At 56.7% G+C, this 20,085-nt stretch overlaps 1 protein-coding gene across 1 annotated transcript in view; it reads left to right on the forward strand.

The window, feature by feature from the left end:
• Lrrc27 (leucine rich repeat containing 27) overlaps window positions 1–17,617 on the forward strand; it is a 29,230-nt gene extending 11,613 nt beyond the window's left edge. The window contains exons 6-11 of the mRNA XM_026410290.2: window positions 2,012–2,387; window positions 5,698–5,859; window positions 7,720–7,816; window positions 13,155–13,270; window positions 14,274–14,394; window positions 17,489–17,617. Coding sequence (XP_026266075.1) covers window positions 2,012–2,387; window positions 5,698–5,859; window positions 7,720–7,816; window positions 13,155–13,270; window positions 14,274–14,394; window positions 17,489–17,617 — 1,001 coding nt within the window. The remainder of the gene's footprint in view (window positions 1–2,011; window positions 2,388–5,697; window positions 5,860–7,719; window positions 7,817–13,154; window positions 13,271–14,273; window positions 14,395–17,488) is intronic.
• The last annotated feature ends 2,468 nt before the right edge of the window (window positions 17,618–20,085 follow it).

Below are 20,085 nucleotides of genomic sequence, written 5' to 3' on the forward strand. Positions count from 1 at the left end.
GAGTCTGCAAGTTGGGGTCTTGGACACATCTGCACCCCTGGCTGTCTGACCTGGACTGCACCGTGGAGGGCAGTGGCACCTGGCTGGGGCATCAGGTAGCATGAGCCTGGGTGGCTGAGGAGAGGTAGGCATGAGGGCCTGGACTCTGCAGCTGGGGAGCTGCGTGAGGACAGGGGCCGTTAGGCCTACCTGGGGGCCCAAGATGCAGTCTACTCAAGGATAGACCCCACGGACCCCATGGAGGGACATTGCACAGGACAGTCTGCACCCTTCACAGAGGAGCACACCAGGGAAGGGAATGGCCAGCAGGGTCTTTCCAGATTGGAGGAGACCAAAGGAGCAGGAAGCCATGAATGCTTGACCTATTTGGAGAGAGATGGAAGAGGGCACTGTTGGGACACATAGAGGGTCTGTGGGTGGACAGTGAGCCTTCAGTCTGACACCCCAGTTCTCCAGGCTGGGGTGGCCCTTGCGGGAGAGTCCATCTGAGGTAGAAGCCGTGTCTGAGAGGGAGGGCAGCGTGGACACAGCTGTGGCCCTGGTGCCAGGTGGGACTCCACAGCTGCGCACCTGGCATCAGGTGCAGCTCAGGCCCTCCACCCTGTTCTTGCACTGTTCTTTAAGTTTGAGGCCATTTCAAACTAAAAAGCCCAAAATACATCAAATAGTTTGTCAAAAATGAATACCTGCTGCTTCTGTGTCTTCCCACGTCAGGGCTGGGCCCCCAGGTGGTTTCCAACGGCTGTGCATGGTCTCTGGCCTCTCGTCCTTGCTGAGTGTGGCACCATCTTCTTCCAGGGGGCGCTCTCAGGAGTCTACAGTTTCCACTCTCCCCTAAATGGACTATCCACAGGCAAACTGGCCAAATGTGCACATTTCCAGTTGCTAAAAATACACCAGGGGAATTTCACAACTAATTAGGACTTTTAAAAGTGTGTCTTTGCCTATTTTGTGAGCCTTTTCTTAAATACTGCAAACCCCCAGCATGTAGCAGTCCGTGAGGTGCAGAGGTGGGGGACATGCTGTCCTGTGCAGTGCGAGTGTGGCACCTGTGTGAGTTCCCACTCACTCACTGTGGTTTAGGCAGGGAGAGAAGCCCCCTGGGCATGTACAGGGATGACAGCTGGGTGGTGCCCCTTGGCACCTGCAGCCCCTTCCACGGGGTGTTTAGAGAAAGGCTCTGCTAAAAGGAGAACAATCTGTAAACTGCTAATTCTGAAAATACTTTTTATAATGAGTGCTTGAGTGTGCAGTTTCATTCAGTGTTCTTTCTCAACTACTTTCCACCCAATTGCAGTTTACGGAGCAGGCTGCAGCTGGAGCTGGGGTGGCCGTGCAGCTGACACGTGGATGGCAGACAGACAACGGGCTGGGCCTGAAAGTCTGACAGTGGTTGTATGCTTTACCAAACAATAGCTCAGAGTGGTCACAGCTGTTTAAAATTTAAGAACAAAAGGTGCAGCAGTGACTGGAGTGAGACACTCCCTTTGGCCCCCATCCCTTAGCTGCTGCCCCGCCTGGCAGGGCCCCTGCTGCAGCCTCTGTCCTCCCGGCTCACAGTTCTGAGCACCTGTTTCCATCAACAGAAATGCAGTCTGGTCCCAATTCCAAACACAGTGAGAAACACTCCTGGGCTAGTTTTTCTCTCCCGTGGCTGATGTGGATCCAAAGTCTCTGTTAGTCAGCAGAGGCATGGCCACACAAGAGCAGCAGGCTAGCCGTAAGTTAAGTCAGGGCTCGAGGGCTCAAGGGTGGGAGCAGAGATGCCGACTGCATGTGGAGAGACCCCTCATGTGCACACGTCCTACCCCGGACAGTGACACTTGTGCAAAGAGATCTGGCCTCTTGGAGAGATGTCTGCTCCTGTCTGTGCAGCAGCTGCTGGGCTCCGAGGCAGCCTGCTGCGTGGAGGTGAGGGGACGCCCTCCCACCTTTCCGGCATCTGGGCGCGCACTGCTCTTGGAGGTGGCCTTGATGCTCAGGCTGCTAAAATGGCATTTCCTTCTGTCAGAGGCTCCACCAGTTAAGAAGCTGGACCCGAGTGAGCTTCCAGACCCCCAGCTGGATTTGTCCCAGGACTGCCTGCCTCATGAGAAAACCAGGAGCCCTTGGGACCTGAAGGCCACGCTGGGGGGACAGGAGGCGGACTTCTTCCCGCCCGTGGAAGGGCTCCACCTGAGTGAGTTCCGGAGGCCCCCCGACGCCACAGAGCACTGGGCAAGCGAGGAGGAGATCAGGCGCTTCTGGAAGCTGAGACAGGAGATCGTGGAGAACGAGAAGGCTGAGGTCCTGGAGCACCAGCTCCTGCCCATCGAGCTGCCCCCAAATCTCAAGGCAGCATTAAGCAGTAAGGGGAAAGAGCACCTAAAGCCACGGAGCCTACTCAGGTAAGGCTGGGAGCAACTGAAAGTGTTCGCAGAAGTGTGACCACAACTTACAGTGTGTGAGTGCCACGAGTGCCACCCGGGTCAGGACCAGAGTAGGCAGGAGCCCCCAGGAGAAGGCGCTCAATGGGAGGTCACTTGAGAGAAGACCAGACAGGGTTGGTTGTGTGTGCACCTGTGTGCACGTATGGATGTGTGACGTCACAGGGAGAAGGCCAGTCACAGGTGGTGTGTGTGTGTGCACACATGTGCACCTATGTGCATATATGGATATGTGAGGTCACAAGGGAGAAGACCAGTCACAGGTGGTGTGTGTGTGCACGCACCTGTGTGCATGTATGGATATGTGAGGTCACAGGGAGAAGACCAGTCACAGGTGGTGTGTGTGTGTGTGCACCTCTGTGCACATATGGATATGTGAGTTCACAGAGGAGATAGACTAATCACAGGTGGAGTGTGTGTGCACACCTGTGTGCGTGTATGGATATGTGAGGTCACAAGGGAGAAGACCAGTCACAGGTGGTGTGTGTGTGTGCACCTGTGTTCATGTATGGATAAGTGAGGTCAGAGAGGAGATAGACCAATCACAGGTGGTGTGTGTGTGCACACCTGTGTTCATGTATGGATAAGTGAGGTCACAAGGGAGAAGACCAGTCACAGGTGGTGTGTGTGTGCGCACCTGTGTGCACGTATGGATATGTGAGGTCACAGGGAGAAGACCAGTCACAAGTGGTGTGTGTGTGTGCACACATGTGCACCTATGTGCATATATGGATATGTGAGGTCACAAGGGAGAAGACCAGTCACAGGTGGTGTGTGTGTGCACACCTGTGTTCATGTATGGATAAGTGAGGTCACAGGGAGAAGACCAGTCACAGGTGGTGTGTGTGTGTGCACCTGTGTGCATGTATGGATATGTGAGGTCACAGAAGAGATAGACTAATCACAGGTGGAGTGTGTGTGCACACCTGTGTGCGTGTATGGATATGTGAGGTCACAAGGGAGAAGACCAGTCACAGGTGGTGTGTGTGTGTGCACCTGTGTGCATGTATGGATATGTGAGGTCAGAGAGGAGATAGACCAATCACAGGTGGTGTGTGTGTGCACACCTGTGTTCATGTATGGATAAGTGAGGTCACAAGGGAGAAGACCAGTCACAGGTGGTGTGTGTGTGCGCACCTGTGTGCATGTATGGATATGTGAGTTCATAGAGGAGATAGACCAATCACAGGTGGTGTGTGTGTGTGCACCTGTGTGCATGTATGGATATGTGAGTTCATAGAGGAGATAGACCAATCACAGGTTTTGTGTGTGTGCACACCTGTGTGCATGTATGGATATGTGAGGTGACAGAGGAGATAGACTAATCACAGGTGGGGTATGTGTGCACCTGTGTGCATGTATGGATATGTGAGGTCACAGAGGAGATAGACCAGACACAGGTGGTGTGTGTGTGTGTGTGTACCTGTGTGCACGTATGGACATGTGGGATCACAGAGGAGATAGACCAGACACAGGTGGTGTGTGTGTGTGTGTGTGTGTGTGTGCACCTGTGTGCATGTATGGATATGTGAGGTCACAGAGGAGATAGACCAGACACAGGTGGTGTGTGTGTGTGTGTGTGTGTGTGTGTGTGCCCACCTGTGTGCATGTATGGATATGTGAGGTCACAGAGAAGATAGACCAGACACAGGTGGTGTGTGTGTGTGTGTGTGTGTGTGTGTGTGTGTGCCCACCTGTGTGCACGTATGGATATGTGAGGTCATAGAGGAGATAGACCAGACACAGGTGGTGTGTGTGTGTGTGTGTGTGTGTGTGTGTGTGCCCACCTGTGTGCATGTATGGATATGTGAGGTCATAGAGGAGATAGACCAGACACAGGTGGTGTGTGTGTGTGTGTGTGTGTGTGTGCACCTGTGTGCATGTATGGATATGTGAGGTCACAGAGGAGATAGACCAGACACAGGTGGTGTGTGTGTGTGTGTGTGTGTGCACCTGTGTGCATGTATGGATATGTGAGGTCACAGAGGAGATAGACCAGACACAGGTGGTGTGTGTGTGTGTGTGCACCTGTGTGCATGTATGGACATGTGAGATCACAGAGGAGATAGACCAGACACAGGTGGTGTGTGTGTGTGTGTGTGTGTGTGTGCACCTGTGTGCATGTATGGATATGTGAGGTCACAGAGGAGATAGACCAGACACAGGTGGTGTGTGTGTGTGTGTGTGTGTGTGCACCTGTGTGCACGTATGGATATGTGAGGTCACAGAGGAGATAGACCAGACACAGGTGGTGTGTGTGTGTGTGTGTGTGTGTGTGTGTGTGTGTGTGCCCACCTGTGTGCATGTATGGATATGTGAGGTCACAGAGGAGATAGACCAGACACAGGTGGTGTGTGTGGACATGTGTATGTCTGTGTGCACATATGGATACATGTATAGAGGAAAAATGTGTCAGAATAACAACTGAACCTAGATGACATGTCCCCCAGAGCATCTCATCGCATCCAAGGGGACATGACTGGATCTTAGAGATGGGAACGTGACAGATATCTGTGGCCCTCCAGAGCCACCCAGGAGCAGATGCACAGTGCACCTGTGGGGGTGCTGGGCCACATGCGCAGGAGCTGGGTGGCGTGAGGATAGGTGGAGAGGTGTGGGCTGCATGGGAGGGGACTAACGATGGGGGCACTGACCCTTCTCGGTCCTGGAGGTCGAACATTGTAAAGGTGTAGGGACCTTGAGCACTCTGACAGACAGTGACCTTGGCAGTGTGCCATGGGTTTCCAGCCACAGCAAGGCCTAGGAGGCCCAAGCTCTTAGGGTGTTCTCCGTCCCTGGGGACAGCAGTGTAGCCCGCTGCTCCCTCCCTCCTTCCCCTGCTGTTAGGAATGATAATGATGCTTTTCCAAGTAAGTCGTGGCAAGCTTGTCCCCTTTAGATCCCAGCTCCAGCTGGGCGTGTGCTTGGCAGCGTGGGCTGAGGCTGCCCAAGCCTCAGCCTCGACTCAGTCACATGCTGACGCTGCAGCCACTTCTCAGGGGGGTCTGGGGATGTCTTTTCCTGTGACTTCTGCTTCAGTCGCTGGCATTCAGTGGTGGTCAGTGGGGCTCAGTGTCCCGCTGCAGTCCACCATCCTGGTGACTGCTGAGATGAGCACAGGTCCCTGCTGTGGCTCTGGTGACCACGGTTGGTAGCTATCGTGTCTCCCGAGGCAGCCGATTGGCAGGCCCTGCTCTTGGACTTTGAGTCGAGTTCGCAGTGCTGTCTGTGTGGGTGCAGAGCGTGCAGTGGAGTGCACTTTGTGTTTTAGGAGGAAGACTACCTCCTTCAAGAGCATGTTACCCGACCTCTCGTTGCCGTACCAATCGTCCCTTTACCAGACAGTGGCTCGAGTGAGAAGACTGGAGGAGAGCCGGGTCTTGGCCCTCAGGGACCTCCGGGAGAAGCAGGCTCTGGTGGAGCAGAGGAAAAGGTGCGTCTGCGGTGCAGGCGAGGCCCCCTGCTGCTGCCGGGTGTGTGGACTGCGCAGGACTGAGGGCGGCAGCCGAGGAGGCCTGGCCTGCTTCCTCCTCCCTGGCCAGGCTGCGGCTCTCTGAAGCGCCTAGCTCTCGATTCACAGCTCCTCGCTGCCTCCTCATGGGGCTGGCACAGGTGTGGGCACAGTGCTCCCTGTGGCCATTCTTGGCACAGTCCCCTGCTTGCCTTCTCACCACACTGCCTGCCTTCGGGTGTCTCCCTAATTCCTTACTCCTTCTTGGTCCCTTCCTCCTCCCCTGTCCATCACTGACCCAACATCCTTTTCTGAGGAAGGGCATCTAGACACAGTATGGATGAGTTTACTCTCGTCCCCTGCCCCTGGCGCATGGTGGCTGGCTTGCTGTTGGCAGAACACCAGGCCCTGTCCTCAGTTTCTGCCCTGCTCTGCCCATCAGTGCTGCTGACCACCCAGCAGCACCCTGCTTCAGGACCCGGGAGACTGGCTGGCGTGGACTGTGTCCACAGCCCCTGTGCTCCCTGCCTTGTGCTCAGGTTCACCATTGAGGGCGCCCAGCAGGTGCTTGGGGAGACAGGGAGAGAAAGGGCAGACTTTCTGTCTCCCTGGCCTCTCCACCTCTCCCCAGGCTGGCTACTCCATCCCTGGTGTGCCCGTGGGCCTTGGGGTGACCTGGCCCAGGCAAGCCCAGGTGCCTGCACTGCCCCTGGGTTCCTGCTCCCTCCGCTTCAAAGCCTGCTGAAGTGCCCACAGGGATGCGTTTCTGTCTGCAGCCAAGGGGTGCCCAGCTTCTGCGGCGGTTGGCAGGTCCCACCCAGCACCCAGACCCCTGCACCTGGCTGTCCTCCAGGAGCAACTCAGGCTTTTCTAGGAAAAAAAAATACCTTGAAGGCAGAAGCAGGTCAGACCCTTGATGCCCTGCCTGGAGCCCAAGACCTGCGGGCCTCCTTGCTGAGCAGCTCCCAGAGGCCAGCATGTGGTTAGGCTCCATCATGCCACCCATGGAGGGAGGTCACCCCCTTGTTTCCCAGGGGGCAAACAGGTCCCTCCTGTACTGTGTGACTGAGAGGCACAGACACTGCCTGGAGTCCCTTGGCTAGGAGATGGGAGGAGGTGGGGGTATTGCCAGCACACTGGGCTGGTCCAGGGTCCATGTAGGCAGGTGGCAGAGCCTATCGTCACCCAGGAGGAGGTGCCAAGAGACACGCAGACCTGCGCCCCGAGGGTAGAAGGCCTGGGGAGGGTGCAGCCAGGCTTGATGCCGCAGGGCCGCTGTGGTGGGCAGAGGGTCAGGAGGAGACGAGAGGCCAGTCTGGGGCATGAGGTGGAGGAGAGCCAACCAGGAACTGCCAGCAGACAGGAAGGTGCCCCTTGGGGCTCCAGAGGAGGCTGCAGGGTGGATCAGCCCTCGGCCGGCGAGGGCTCTCAGAGGCCCATCCCATCCCCAGCCACAGGGGACAACTCAGGAAGTCTGCACTCCTCAAGGAGCCAAGGCCCAGCTGCAGACTCCGGATGGCCTTGCTGGAGAGAGCTCACAGCCCCTGGGCATGGCCCTGCCCCAGGGAGTAGGCACTGTGCCCGAGGCCGGGGAGACTGGAGGCACTCAGGTTCTAGAGAAAGCCACCTCGTGGGAAGTCTGCTTGTGAGTGGGTGGTCTTTGGAACCTTCACAGGCAAGGCCCTTCCTGGAGGGCCCATGGGCCCCTGTGCTTCCCCTTGGGGACAGGCAGACAGGAAGAGAAGGCTGTTTGTATGCAGCTAAAAAGGCAGAATTCTTTGTGAGCACTGCTTGAAGCTGCCTGTGGCTTGTGACATTGATACCACAACGTGTTTTCTCCAGAGAAAAGAGAGCCCTGCAGGAGTGGAGGGAGCAGGCCCAGGTGATGAGGAAGAGGCAGGAGACGCTCAGTCAGCTGCTGCCCCTGCAGAGGAGCATGGTAGGCACAGCGTGGTGGGCAGGGCGGGCAGGGCACCTCCGCCTGGGCCAGCCCTGCACGGCAGGTGGGGCTGCACGTGGTCCCACATAGCTGGGGCGTGAGACTGCCGGGTGGAGCTGGGCATCCTCTGGCCTGGCCTCTGGGACACCCTCTTAGCTGCTGCCTTGTAAGATCTGTCCAGTGGATCAGGTGCTTGCAGAGGGAAGGGAGATAGGAGTTAAGGGGAAAAGGGGAAAAATGAAAATAAAACACCACCAGGTTCCACGTGTTTTCAGGTGTCTTCCTGGGACCCTTACTCTCATCTCTGCCTCAGAGGCCGGGAAGCGGTGGCCTCAGTGATCTTGTCCTTGGCCCTGGGGTTGCCAGCTCTCAGGCTGGGTGGCATAAGTGCTGTGGGTGTAGCTCCTGTTCCCATATCCCCAAACCACTTGAGGTGCAGGTGACAGGAGGGTGCTGGGAGCCGGCCTCTCCTCCCGGCCTCGTCTGGTGCTCTGTTGTGAGCCGACCGCAGGTGTGCTGCTCCACTGGGCCACCCGGGTCTCTTGTCACTTCTTGAAGAGCTGTTCGTTGCATGATCCCGAGAAGCCAGGTGCCTCTGTGGTGCCCAGCACCACCCCGGGAGGTCCCCGAGGCCTTTGCCTGCACCCCAGCAGCAGCTGCAGTGCTTCGCGGCGGCATCTTGATTTCACATCACACTGGTTTCCGACTCACCAGAGTCTCGCAGAGTCTCGCACGCTCCTCACCCAGCTGGTGTTGACATCCCGTGTGACCTCAGAGCAGGGCTGGGGACTGATGTCCACGCAGGTGCTGCGCCAGGGCCCAGACAAAGACCACGTCTCACCAGCTTCTCCACCGACGGGTCACCCTGTTCTGCTCAGGTGTCCCGTGGCTCACTGTCCTCACATCCCCCAGGGACCTCCAGGAGAGGGCGGTGGTCAGTCTTCCTGTGTCCTTTGTGACCTTGTCGACCCTGTAGTGCTGATCAGTCACTGTGCAAGCACCTGGGCCAGGACTTACCTGGCACTTCTCCCAGGGAGCCCCAGGTTTTCCACTGGGGGCAGGACCTCAGGAGTGGCCTGTGTCTTCCTGGGTGCAGCACTGGTGGTGGTTGGCCTGGCCCCTGTCGCCTGGTCAAGGTGGTGTGGTCTCAGGGTCCTCCCCTCTGTAGCTGACCCGGCCTCACCTCCAGGAGACCTGGAGCCTTGCACGCACCTGTGGCTGTGGCTGCAGCTGGCAGGGCTTGTCTGCAGCATCTGGCCTGCTGCTGATGACCCTGGGAATCTCTGGGTTGACTTCTGCTCACCCCTTACCTGCTGCAATGTCAGTGGGTCAGCACCACTGACCACAGTAGGGCCTTTGGGGCTCTGCTGTGGTTGGGGTCCTGGGTCCTGCCTGATGGTACGGGCTGCCTGCACCTGGCCCGGCACACCATGACAGCCATGCCAACTCCAAGCCTGGCCTGCTCACACTCTAGATGGAGAGGTGGCCACATAGTGGCCTGCCGTTCAAGATGCTTTGGGTCCTCCCTTCAAACAGAACCTGTGGCTTCAAGTTAGAGGCATGTCCTACCCTAGAGATCTTTCTCAGGAGCAGAATCAGCGTTTGGCTTCAAGATGCCCGTGAAGCACTATCTTCCTGGGGGCTCAAAGGTGTCCCAGCCTGAAACCCCACATCTTCCTTTATTGTGGCAGAGTGCTGAGGCCACTGCCGCTGTCACGGTGTGGCTGTCTGTCCTGCTCAGCATTCGTGCCCATCCACACACTGAATGTTGTGGATAGACAACATGTTCTTTATTTCCTGACATATTAAAATTTTAGATATATATTACATTGCTTCTAGGAAACACACACACAATGACACACCCTTAAGAAGGCTTTCAGACCTTGATTATAGAAAAAAATTGAAAATAACTTAAATGTCAGTAGGTAGATATGACTAAAGACATGGTTACATCCAAACTATGAGTTGTCAGCATAGCGTCAAAAGCGTTGAGTTAGATCCATTATCTACCGACTTGAAGATATCTTGAAGACAAGGTAAGCCAGGTGTAGTGGCACATACCTGTCATCCTGGTGACTCAGGAGGCTGAGGCAGGAGGATCCCAAGTTCCAGCTCATCCTGAGCAACCTAACAAGACCCCGTCTCAAAATGAAAAATGAAAGGGGCAGGACGTAGCTTAGAGGTAGAGTGCCCCTGGGTTCAACCCCCAGTATACCCCCCACAAAAAACCCCACCAAAGTGGCTGTAAGTTCAACCAACACGATTGCAGAACATGCACAGATCCTGTTAGAGCGTGGCTGGTAGTGGAGGAGGAACAACACTCCCAGGGCCCTGGCCAGGCCTGAGTGTGCAGCTTTGATCTTGAAGAAGGGAAGAGTGGTAGACTGATTCAGACAGCAGGGCCAGGACACGCGCTGTGCCTCCATCTCCTGCTGCAGCAGCCCAGAGACAAGTGAGACGGTGGAGGCACAGCAGGTCAGGGGCGTAGTGTGCAGGGAAGCAGCAGGCCTGGGGCAGGTGGCTGTGACTACTGGCTTTCCCACGAATCCTGAACCTCAGCATGTGGACATTGTGCCCACCCAGATACTGGAAAAAAGTTTTGTATGGCCTGAATACTATAATCAAGTCCAGAGATGACGACGTTTGTGACAAGGTCTTGGTATCTACTAGGTGGAGATATTTAACAATCAGAGACTCCAAGAGAAGAGTGGGTGGAGGTCCCCACAGCCACACGTGCACACACAGAAACAGCTGCTCAGGAGACTGTCGCTCAGGCCATCCATCCTGTCTGCGGCAGGACGGGGTGGGGGCTCAGGGAGGGGCAGCCGTCACTGTACAGCAGCTGCCAACATCTTGAGGGAGTGAAACAGTTCATTGTTGTGCTGGGGACTGCACCCAGGGCACGTGCTCTACCACTGAGCTGACACCCGGTCCTTTTGAATTTTTTAAATTTTGAGACAGGTTCTAAGTTACTAAGGCTGGCCTTGAATTTATAGTCCCTTTGCCTCAGCCTCCCAAGTTACTGGGATTACCAGAAAGCCCGGCCTGGAAAATATCTCTCCAAGTTAAGAACAAGTATTTTTGGAAACATCCAGGAGTCCATCATGCCGAAGTAAAAGCAGTCGGGTCATGAGGCGAGTCCGCCTGAGTAAGCCCGGCCGTGCTGCCTGTGACCAGGAGCTGGCCGCACCCGAGGTCTGCACAGCAGGGCCAAGACAGCCTCCCAGCTTGTGCCTGCTCCTGCCGTCGGCCAGAGGACGCGAGAGGGCGCCAGGACCCTGCACATGGCCTGCAGCTGCTCCCCGGATCCTGGGCAGTCAGCGGGAGTGGTGCTCGTCCCCTGAGGGGTCCCAAGTGTGTGGCCTGTACAGGCGTGACAGGCAGGGGCCTGCGGTGGTGGCTGCAGGGAGGGCCTCCGGCAGCTGGCAGGTGCTCCTGGATCCTGGCTCTGCCCAGAGCCTTCGTTTCTGTTTTTCACGGTGGCTGCCTCGGCACCAGTGCCCCCCACACTCCCGTGTGAAAGGGGCCTTGGCAGCCACTGGCAGGCCCGCACCTTGGTCCCGAGTTCCCCACTCAGGTCTTCCCCACTCGGTCTTCGTCAGAGACTCGGATACTTCGTGAATATTCTTCCATGTTCGTGGAATGTGCCTGGGTGGGCTTTTTTTTTTCCAAATGCTTTTAATATTTTAGAAAATTAAATTTCTGACTTCAGAAGGAAAAAAAGCCTCCTGAATGGAGCTTTGTCATCTGTCTGTTGGAGTCACCTGGGGGACACTCCTAGCCAGTGGGCCTGTGTCGGTCCCCAGCCCCAGGCCAAGGCTGCTGTGTGCACACCGTGCTCGTCTGGGGTGTTCCATGCAGACAGACCAGGTCCTGGCTCTGGCGGTCCACTCAGACGGGGAACAGACCTCAGTCGGTCCTGCCAGACTGCAGCTGGGGAGCCCCTGGCAGGAAGTTCACCCTCCCATCCTCACACTCACTACCCACTGCTCTGACAGCCCTCCAGTCCTGGCACCCGCACAGACACACCACAGCAGACACACTCGTGCCTGCAGGCACACACGCTCCTGCACACGCAGACCCAGAGGTCCCCCATCAGGCTCCACTGGAAGCCACAGTGAGCAGCGCCCTTGGTGTGTCCACCCCTGGTGTCCAGGTTGCACTCCTGAGTATGGAGGCCCCCAAGCCCCCAGCTCCGGCACTGACGCTATAGGAGCAGCTTGGGACCCCTGTGTAGAGACACCGTCCCCTGGTCCTGGCAGTGAGCTGGCGGCTGCAGTGCAGGATGTGGGCAGGGACCAGCACAGCGCAGGTTACAGAAGCCAAGAGGAAGCTGGGCCTGTTGGGCTACAGCCGAGAGAAGCAGAGGTGAGGGCACAGACGGCCGGCAGGGAGCGGAGCAGGACTGGAGGTGTGGAGTCTCGGGAAACCAGTGTGGCCCAGTGTGCCTGCTGGTGGGAGTGGGAGGGGCCGGCGCCCGCCAGGAGTCCAGCCAGCTTCCAGGGGTGGCGTGTGGGAGGAGGGGTGGGCCAGGGCAGTGGACAGGGAGTCGGGCGTTTTCCTACTGACCAGAGCAGGGTGAGAAAGCCCAGGTGACCTGAAGTCTGAGTGGTGTGTCAGGAAGAGGGAGCGTGGTCCAGTGGCGGTGTGGACCTTTGTGGCCATACACAGGAGTCGTTTCCCTGAGTCCAGCTGGTCTCTTGGTTTACAGACAGCCTGTTGGTCTCTGCCCTAGCTGGGCCACCCCTGCCTGGTCACTGTGCCCCTCTCCACATTCTGCTTCCCTGCCATCTCCCAAGTCCAGTAAAATCAGAAGTCGGTCTGATCCAGCAAAGCAGCCCTGGACTGGGGACTGCCCCTGAAAGCCCGTGGACAGCAGGGGCTGTGGGTGTGTTTGGGCCTAGCCCAGTGCTCCCCAGTGCAGTGAGGACAGCCTCCCAGCCAGGCAGGCCTGTGGGTCCATGTGCTCGGCTGGCAGCCAGCTGGCCTTGCCTCCTGGGCACAGGTGGCTCTGCCCAAGCTTCTGTGTGGAAGCCTGGGGCCCGTTTTGGGCAGCGGGCATCATGTTCTCTCAGGTGACAGGATCTCAGGGCGACGGGGGCCAGCCTCGGCAGGCTCAGGGGCCACCCTGGGTCCCTCGCGCCACACCTTTCTCTGCACACCCTGGGCCGTCCAGGAAACCTCCAAAAGCTGTCCAAACCCACCTCCACGGTGGGGGGAGCCCACCCCAGGCCAGGATGGTGACCACGGGTAAACAACACCCCCTTTGAACGGCAGGCCAGGTGCCAGGAGCAGCGTCTTCTCAGGTGCCTGAGAGCGTCTTGTTGCGTTTCCCTAGATGGCATCCAAGTACCCATTCGCCATGGATCTGGTGGACAGTGGGAAAGCCCCACCCAGTCCATCTGGAAGAAGGAGACTCAGCAAAGAGAGGACATCACACACAAGTGAGATCAGGTGGGTGACAGCAGCTGTCCTTGGCCCTCTGGGCTGTCTGCTCCTCAGCTGGGGCTGTGGCTCAGCCCACCAGGGGCGTGGGGGGAGCGGGCCATCGTGCTGCCTCTCCCGGAGACCTCCTGCAGGCAGCACAGCCCAGCCGCCCCAGGACTGAGGCTCCAGGCCCTCTGCGGAGACTACTGCCTCGCTGCCACCCTGTTTGTCCCACTCCTTGCAGGCCTCAGCTCTAACTCACTCTGCAGCCCTGGCTTCTTGGGCTGACCCTTGGGCCTCAGCTGCAGGAGACTGATGGCCGTGGGGCTGGGAGGCCGGTGCTAATTCAGGCGGAGGAGCAGCGACCCCAGGAAGGAACCGCTGGGTCAGAAGGCCACAGTGGGAGGCCACCGAGCAATTGTAGGATCTGAGTCTGGCTATGTGGTGGCCAGGCATCTCTCTCCAGGGGACAGGCCATCTGGGCAACCATCTGGAGCTCAGGAAAGCAGAGAAGCTATGGGGACATGTGGGGCCAACCAGGGAGAGGGGAGAGTGGGAACCTCAGGCTGCACCCTTGGGTCAGCTTAGGGACAGCATGGTGTCACAGAGCAAGGGGCTGAGGCTGAGGGACAGGAGGCCCACAGTTAGCAACAGACCCTGGGCCTCTTCTGCCATCCCAAGTCCTTGTACTGACCATCAGGAATGGGAGCCTCAAGGCTCTGCGTTCGGTGCTGATAGGAAGAGGTCTTTTTAAAACCCCTGCTTGGTAGGACTTCCCACGGCTCTGTTTAAAGATCCAGCAAAACAAGACGTGCTACTCTCCTGTGTGTGCTCACGTGGTGCGGCGGTGTGCAACAGAGGACTGTCCTGTGGCTTTGGAGCTGGGGGGGCCCAGGCAGGGACAGTCCCTGCAGGAGGGGACAGGGAGCCAGGGACCACACCTGGCCTGGAGAAGGAAGGAAGCTGTCTGGGTGGAGGGAGTGCCAGGACTCCATGCCCAGGCCAAGCTCTGTGGTGCCCTGTGTTCCAGTGGCGGTGCCAGCCTGGAGGAGCTAGTGAAGCATCAGGAGCGGCCAGTGCGGGCACGCTGCAGCTCCAGAGGCGTAGCGCCACTGCCGGAGCCGAGGACCGCCACCCAGGACCTGGACTCTGTGAGTGTGTGCACACTGGGTCTGCTGAGCACGGGCCCCCAGCACGGCGGGGATGATGTGTCCTTTCAGAAATGTGGGGGGTGTTCCAGGATCGCCCTGGGTCACCCACTGCACCGTGAGCCTGGGTGTGCTGGGACCTGAGGGTGCAGCAGGAGGTGTCCGCCAGCAGCAGCCACAGCCCTGGATGGCAACTGTCCACTCCACACACCTGTGGGGTGCCTGTGGAGGCTCTGGCCTAGGGCTGGCCGGGGGGCACTGCAGCCAAGGGGGCTTGCCAGTGACCATGTGCCCAGCATCTGTAAGGGAAAGCCTGATGCTCACGGGGTCCAGGCGCTTCTTGGGAGCCTCCTGAGCAGACCTGCCCCCAAGCCCCTCCAGATGCTTTGACTTTCAACCTCGTCCCATGCAGCGCTGCCCGGGGAGCCGCCCAGGCTGAGCTAGTGACCTGCGGGCACAGCGACGCGGAGGCCCTTTTCTGCCTGTGTGGCCCAAGGAAACTGCGGGCCTCCCCGCGAGCACCAGGCGCCTGTCCCCACCTTGCTCACCACGGGCCCAGCCTGGTCTCCAGGGCACCCAAGCCTGACAGTGTCCTGAGCCCCCCTCTACCACTGTCCAGACAGGAAGTCCCTGCTCCCTGTCCCCAAAGCCATCTGTGGGCCCTGTCTCCATCATCTACAGGTGACAGAAGGAAATGTTGAAAGGAAGCAGCCCCCAGAGCTGGCCCTTGCCAGCTTCCTCAGGTCAGACCAGGTGCCAGGAGAGGAGGCTTCCCTGCCCTCTGCCCTGAGAGAACCCTCAGCTTTAGCTGGGCACAGGCACCTCACAAAAGGCCCGTTCCCTCCTTCTCCCACACGTCACTGCTCTGGCCAGCAGGGTGAGACAGCTGTGTTCACTCTCCCTGAGCCTGGAACTTCCCTTCCCCTAGGCAGAATGCAAGCCTGAGTGCAGGAGCTGGGCAGCCATCATGGGCCCCAGTGAAAGCCTGATTGAGGATACAGAGTAGCAGGCTGTAGGAGTGTCTACTCTCCAGTCCTGGGAGCTGGACCTTGGGCCTAGCAGCTGAGCCTGAATCCTGACACAGTCAAGGCCATGTGGTTTTGCAAAATAAAAGCCACCTGCAGATGCAGTGTTAAGGGCCTACAGAGACAAATGCCAACAGGATCCCAGATGATTTGTTTCACAGAACCCAAAACACACAGGAACACAAACTAGGAACAGTGGGACTGAGAGCTGGAGGCCTGGGCTCAAGTGAGATCCAGCCCATTTACTGGCACCACTTGGTCCACTGGCTCCACAGGCCTCCGGAAGGTTGTTGGGTTCCTCTCTAGAGAATGGAACAACCTGGCATCATAGGTGACGTGGCCATGGGCTGCCTTTGTGAATCCCGAGAAGAGATGAGGGCCAGCCTGTCGGGGACGTGCCAGGAGCTTTCTCACCCCTCCTGTCCTCTCAGCTGCCAGGATGAGGCTGCAGGCCTTGTGAGTGACCCATGTGAAGGAGAGGCCTTGCAGACCAGGTGGACAGTGAGCTGGGAAGCAGACCTCACTGAAGACAAGTAGAAATTACAATCCAGCTTTCCAAATCCTCCAGCAATAAAGAAGACACGGCACCACGAAACACAGCAAGCTGCTCCCCAAACAGGTGCTCGACTCCCAGGGAGAGCTCTTGGAGGTGGAGCAAAGATGTGGCAAAGATTTTAAAAGATTTAAATCAGTGGACGAGCTGAACAAACCCCCCCGGAAGTGAAAGAAGCAAGAGGAGTGGTGGAAATCAGAGAGGGGTGCGGTTTTAAGAGCCAAAGTAGAGGATTGATCCTGAGACTCAGCACCTGCTGTGGTGTCCCGGTCTAGAGCAGGTGGAAGGAGTAACAGTCCTGAGGTCAGGGAGGACACGGCCAGCTCAGGCCTCTCAGGCTCGCTGCACTCAGATGTGAGATTTGGGGCTCAGCCTCTCTGGGGACCACCACGCAATGCTGGGGGCCAGCCCCTGTGCCAAGGTCTCTCTGGGGACAGGATTCGGCCAGGAGGAGAGGAGTGTCAAGAGCTGCCCAGTTTGGGAGACTGAATGGCAGGCAGGCATGCAGAAAAGGTGAGACTCCACAGGAGGCCATGGCCACGTCCACAGGGAGATGAAGGCCTGCTGGAGCACAGTGGCCAGTGCGCACTCACGGGGCCAGCAGGCAACAGTGCCTCCCTAGGCCCCACGACGTCCCCCAGGATGACCATCAAACCCACGACTGTGTCGCAGCTGCAGAGGGGAGGGCTGCAGGTGCAGGTCCAGTCGTGCCCCACGGAGGCCAAAGGGAGGACTCAGGACGGCCTTCCTCAGGGTGGGGAGGTGGAGCACTGCAGTTGCCCCTGCGCAGTGAGCCAGGACCTCCTCCTGTCGGGCCTTGCTCTGGCCTGCAGGCTGAGCTGGGAGCCTGGGTTGGAGCAGGGGTGTCACTGACCACGGAGGGGGGTGGGTAGGGGGTGTTGCAGGCTGGCCTGCTCTGGGGCTGTGGCTGTGGGTCTGCCTCCAGGGCAGTGCAAGTCAGCAGTTCTCCGGCAAGCGGCCTGGGGGTACCAGCTTTAGAGGGGCCCTCTGTTCACCCACTCATTCTAGAGGACACTCGGTAGGGCCTGCTGGGGACACCAAGATGAGTAGCCCTTGCTATTGGTGTCCTTGCACAGAGGGACAGAACCGGAGCCCCGGTGGGGGCGGGGAAGGCTACACTATGGTGTGGAGGCAAAGCCCAGCTCATCGGGGCTGCCTGACGGGGCGGGGCTGCCTGACGGGGCGGGGCTGCCTGACGGGGCGGGGCTGCCTGACGGGGCGGGGCTGCCTGACGGGGCGGGGCTGCCTGACGGGGCGGGGCTGCCTGACGGGGCGGGGCTGCCTGACGGGGCGGGGCTGCCTGACGGGGCGGGGCTGCCTGACGGGGCGGGGCTGCCTGACGGGGCGGGGCTGCCTGACGGGGCGGGGCTGCCTGACGGGGCGGGGCTGCCTGACGGGGCGGGGCTGCCTGACGGGGCGGGGCTGCCTGACGGGGCGGGGCTGCCTGACGGGGCGGGGCTGCCGGTCTCACTTCCCCTCTCCTCTTCGCTTCCCAAAGGCCAAGAAGCTGCAGGAGGAAGCCGTGACACTGAGACTGGACTCGAGCCCCAGCAGAGCTCTCTCAGGGGGCCTCGCTCACCCATCAGCATCACAGCCTCAGAATATATTTTTTAACGGGAAATATTAAGAGCCAGAAGGTGTTACAGCACTGATGACAGCATCTTCAGACGTGGGGCACTGGCTTTTGGCAGGGGGACTAATGTCAGGTGCTGGGTATTGTCCTTGTGATTTATTTCACAGGCACCTGTTGTTTTTAAATAAACCCGAGTTTCTTTTCTGAGGCTGTAGGAGGCTTAAATTGCATTAAAAGGAGAGTACTGTGAACACCACGTGTTTTTCATCTCTTCCCCGTGTTTCTGCCAGTCTAGGTGATAGAGTGTTTGACTGGCAGCCAGCTGACGCCCTGGGGGCAGCCTAGTGACAAATGTGACCACAGTTTGCAGGAACCTGTCTCCTGGTGGAGGGAAGGGCAGAGTCCCTGCAGTCCAAGCATTCACCCAGGTCCCTGCCCAGCAGAGGTTCGCCTTTGGCCTAGACATTGCCAGTGTGACTGTGGACTGTACATTACTCCTTTTAGTTAGGTTAGTTTTGCTGTATGTATTTTGGAACTGCGTTATTAGATGCCTACAGTTTATGTTGAGCAAACACTGTGGACTTTTCTCTACCTCTCCTTTTTACTCCTTACCTTGAAGTCTGCTTGTCTGATGCTAATGTAAGCCTCCCACTGCTATTTTGTTGGCGTAAAACCTCTTTCATTGTTCGCTTTCAACCTTTCTGTCTTCATGTCTCAGTGCATCTTGTGGAAACCCATAGGGTGGGCCTGGTTTGGGGGATCGGGCCTGTCAATCTCCCTTTTAATTAGAGCGGATTCACTTACGTTTAAGGCAGTAGTGAGTGAGTGAAGTCCACCATCTTTTTGTATATTGTATTTTTTTGTATATTGTATGCTTTTGTTCCTCTATTCTCCCTTTACTGCTTTCTAAAAGATTGGTCAACATTTCTCTGACTCTCTCTGGCTCTTCTGTTAGAGAGTTAGTAGCACCTTTTTGTGCTGCTCTTCCTGGTTGGTGATGGTCGTAGCTCGTGTGCTTGGCTCTGGAGTCTGTTGGCTCCACCTTCCAGAAGCTGCATGGCCCTCCGTATTCTTGGAAGTTTGGTTCATGGTCTCTTGACATCTTTTCTTCATGGTCAACTTTATTTTCAAGATTATATATTTTGTCTTCCTTGCCTGAAACTCTGTCTTCCATCTGTTGGTGAATCTTTCCGTTGAATTTTTAATTTGGTTTATCGATTCCTTCATTCTGAGAATTTCTTCTTGGGTGTTTTTTTCAGAACCTCCATCTCTTTATTGAGGTGATCTTTCATGTCCTGCATTTCCTCGGATTTCTCTCCTCACAGCGTCCTCGCGGGTGGCCCTGCAGAACCTAGTTCCACCCCTCGCCCTGCGCTCTTCTGCGGGGTGTCTTCTTGCCGCGTCCTCTCCACGCTGACCCTGTGGGCTGCCCACTCCTCTTGCATCCTCACTCCAGGCAAGGGTGATTTCCGTTCGTCTACACAACTGAGTTAGCAATTACCTCACTCAGATTTTGTCTGAAAACAAATGTATTTGCCTTTATTTCTTCTCAGGATAGAACTCAAGACTGGCCGTCCTATCACCCCAGCACTTTAGCAGTTGTCCCACTGTCCTCTGTCCCCATGGGTTTGTCGAAACCCAGCTCTTATCCTTATGGTGGCTTCTTTGAAGACGATGTCTTTTTTCTGATTTTCTTAAATAATTTTTTATCTTGGTTTTCAGCCATCTGTGTTGTGCTTAGCTGCAGTTTTTACTTGTCTTTAGAGAAAGCAGAACTTCTTGAACCTGGGAATCAATATCATTAATCAGTTTTGGGAAATTCTCAGCTTTTTTTCTTTTTTCTTTTTTCAATATTGTTTTCTCTGTTCTCACTCCTCCTTTCTGACCACAGTTCATTGATACCAACCTACCATGGGCCTGTGCCCTACACATATTTCTTGTTCTTTCCACTCTTTATTACTTGGCTACTTCCTGAAGATATAGTTTGGGATTTACTAATTTTGTCTTCTGCTTTGTCCTGCAAAAAACCAATGAGGTTTTTCTTCATCAAAAATACAGCTCAACTCAGAATAGTTAAACTAAGGAACAAACCTAGGTGTCCTTCAACAGAAGAATGGATAAAGAAAATGTAGTATACATACACAATGGAATGTTATTCAGCCTTAAAGAAGAATGATATTGTGCATTTGCCAGTAAATGGATGGAGCTGGAGAATATCATGCTCAGCAAAGTAAGCCAATTCCCAAAACCCAAAGGCCAAATGTTGTCTCTGATGTGCAGATGCTAACCCACAATGTGGGGTGGAGTGGGGGGCGCACTAGGGAAGAATGGAGTTACTTTGGATTAGGCAGAGGGGAGTAAAGGGAGGGGAGGGGGTTATGGAGGTAGGAAGGATAGTGGAATGAATCGGACATGATTACCCTATCTGCATACATGACTACATGACCGGTGTGATTCCACATCATCTACAACCAGTAGAATGAGAAGTTGTACTCCACTTATGTATGATGTGTCAAAGTGCA

Source organism: Urocitellus parryii, chromosome 5 (genome assembly GCF_045843805.1).
Source record: "Urocitellus parryii isolate mUroPar1 chromosome 5, mUroPar1.hap1, whole genome shotgun sequence".
NCBI classification, from domain to species: Eukaryota; Metazoa; Chordata; class Mammalia; order Rodentia; family Sciuridae; genus Urocitellus; species Urocitellus parryii.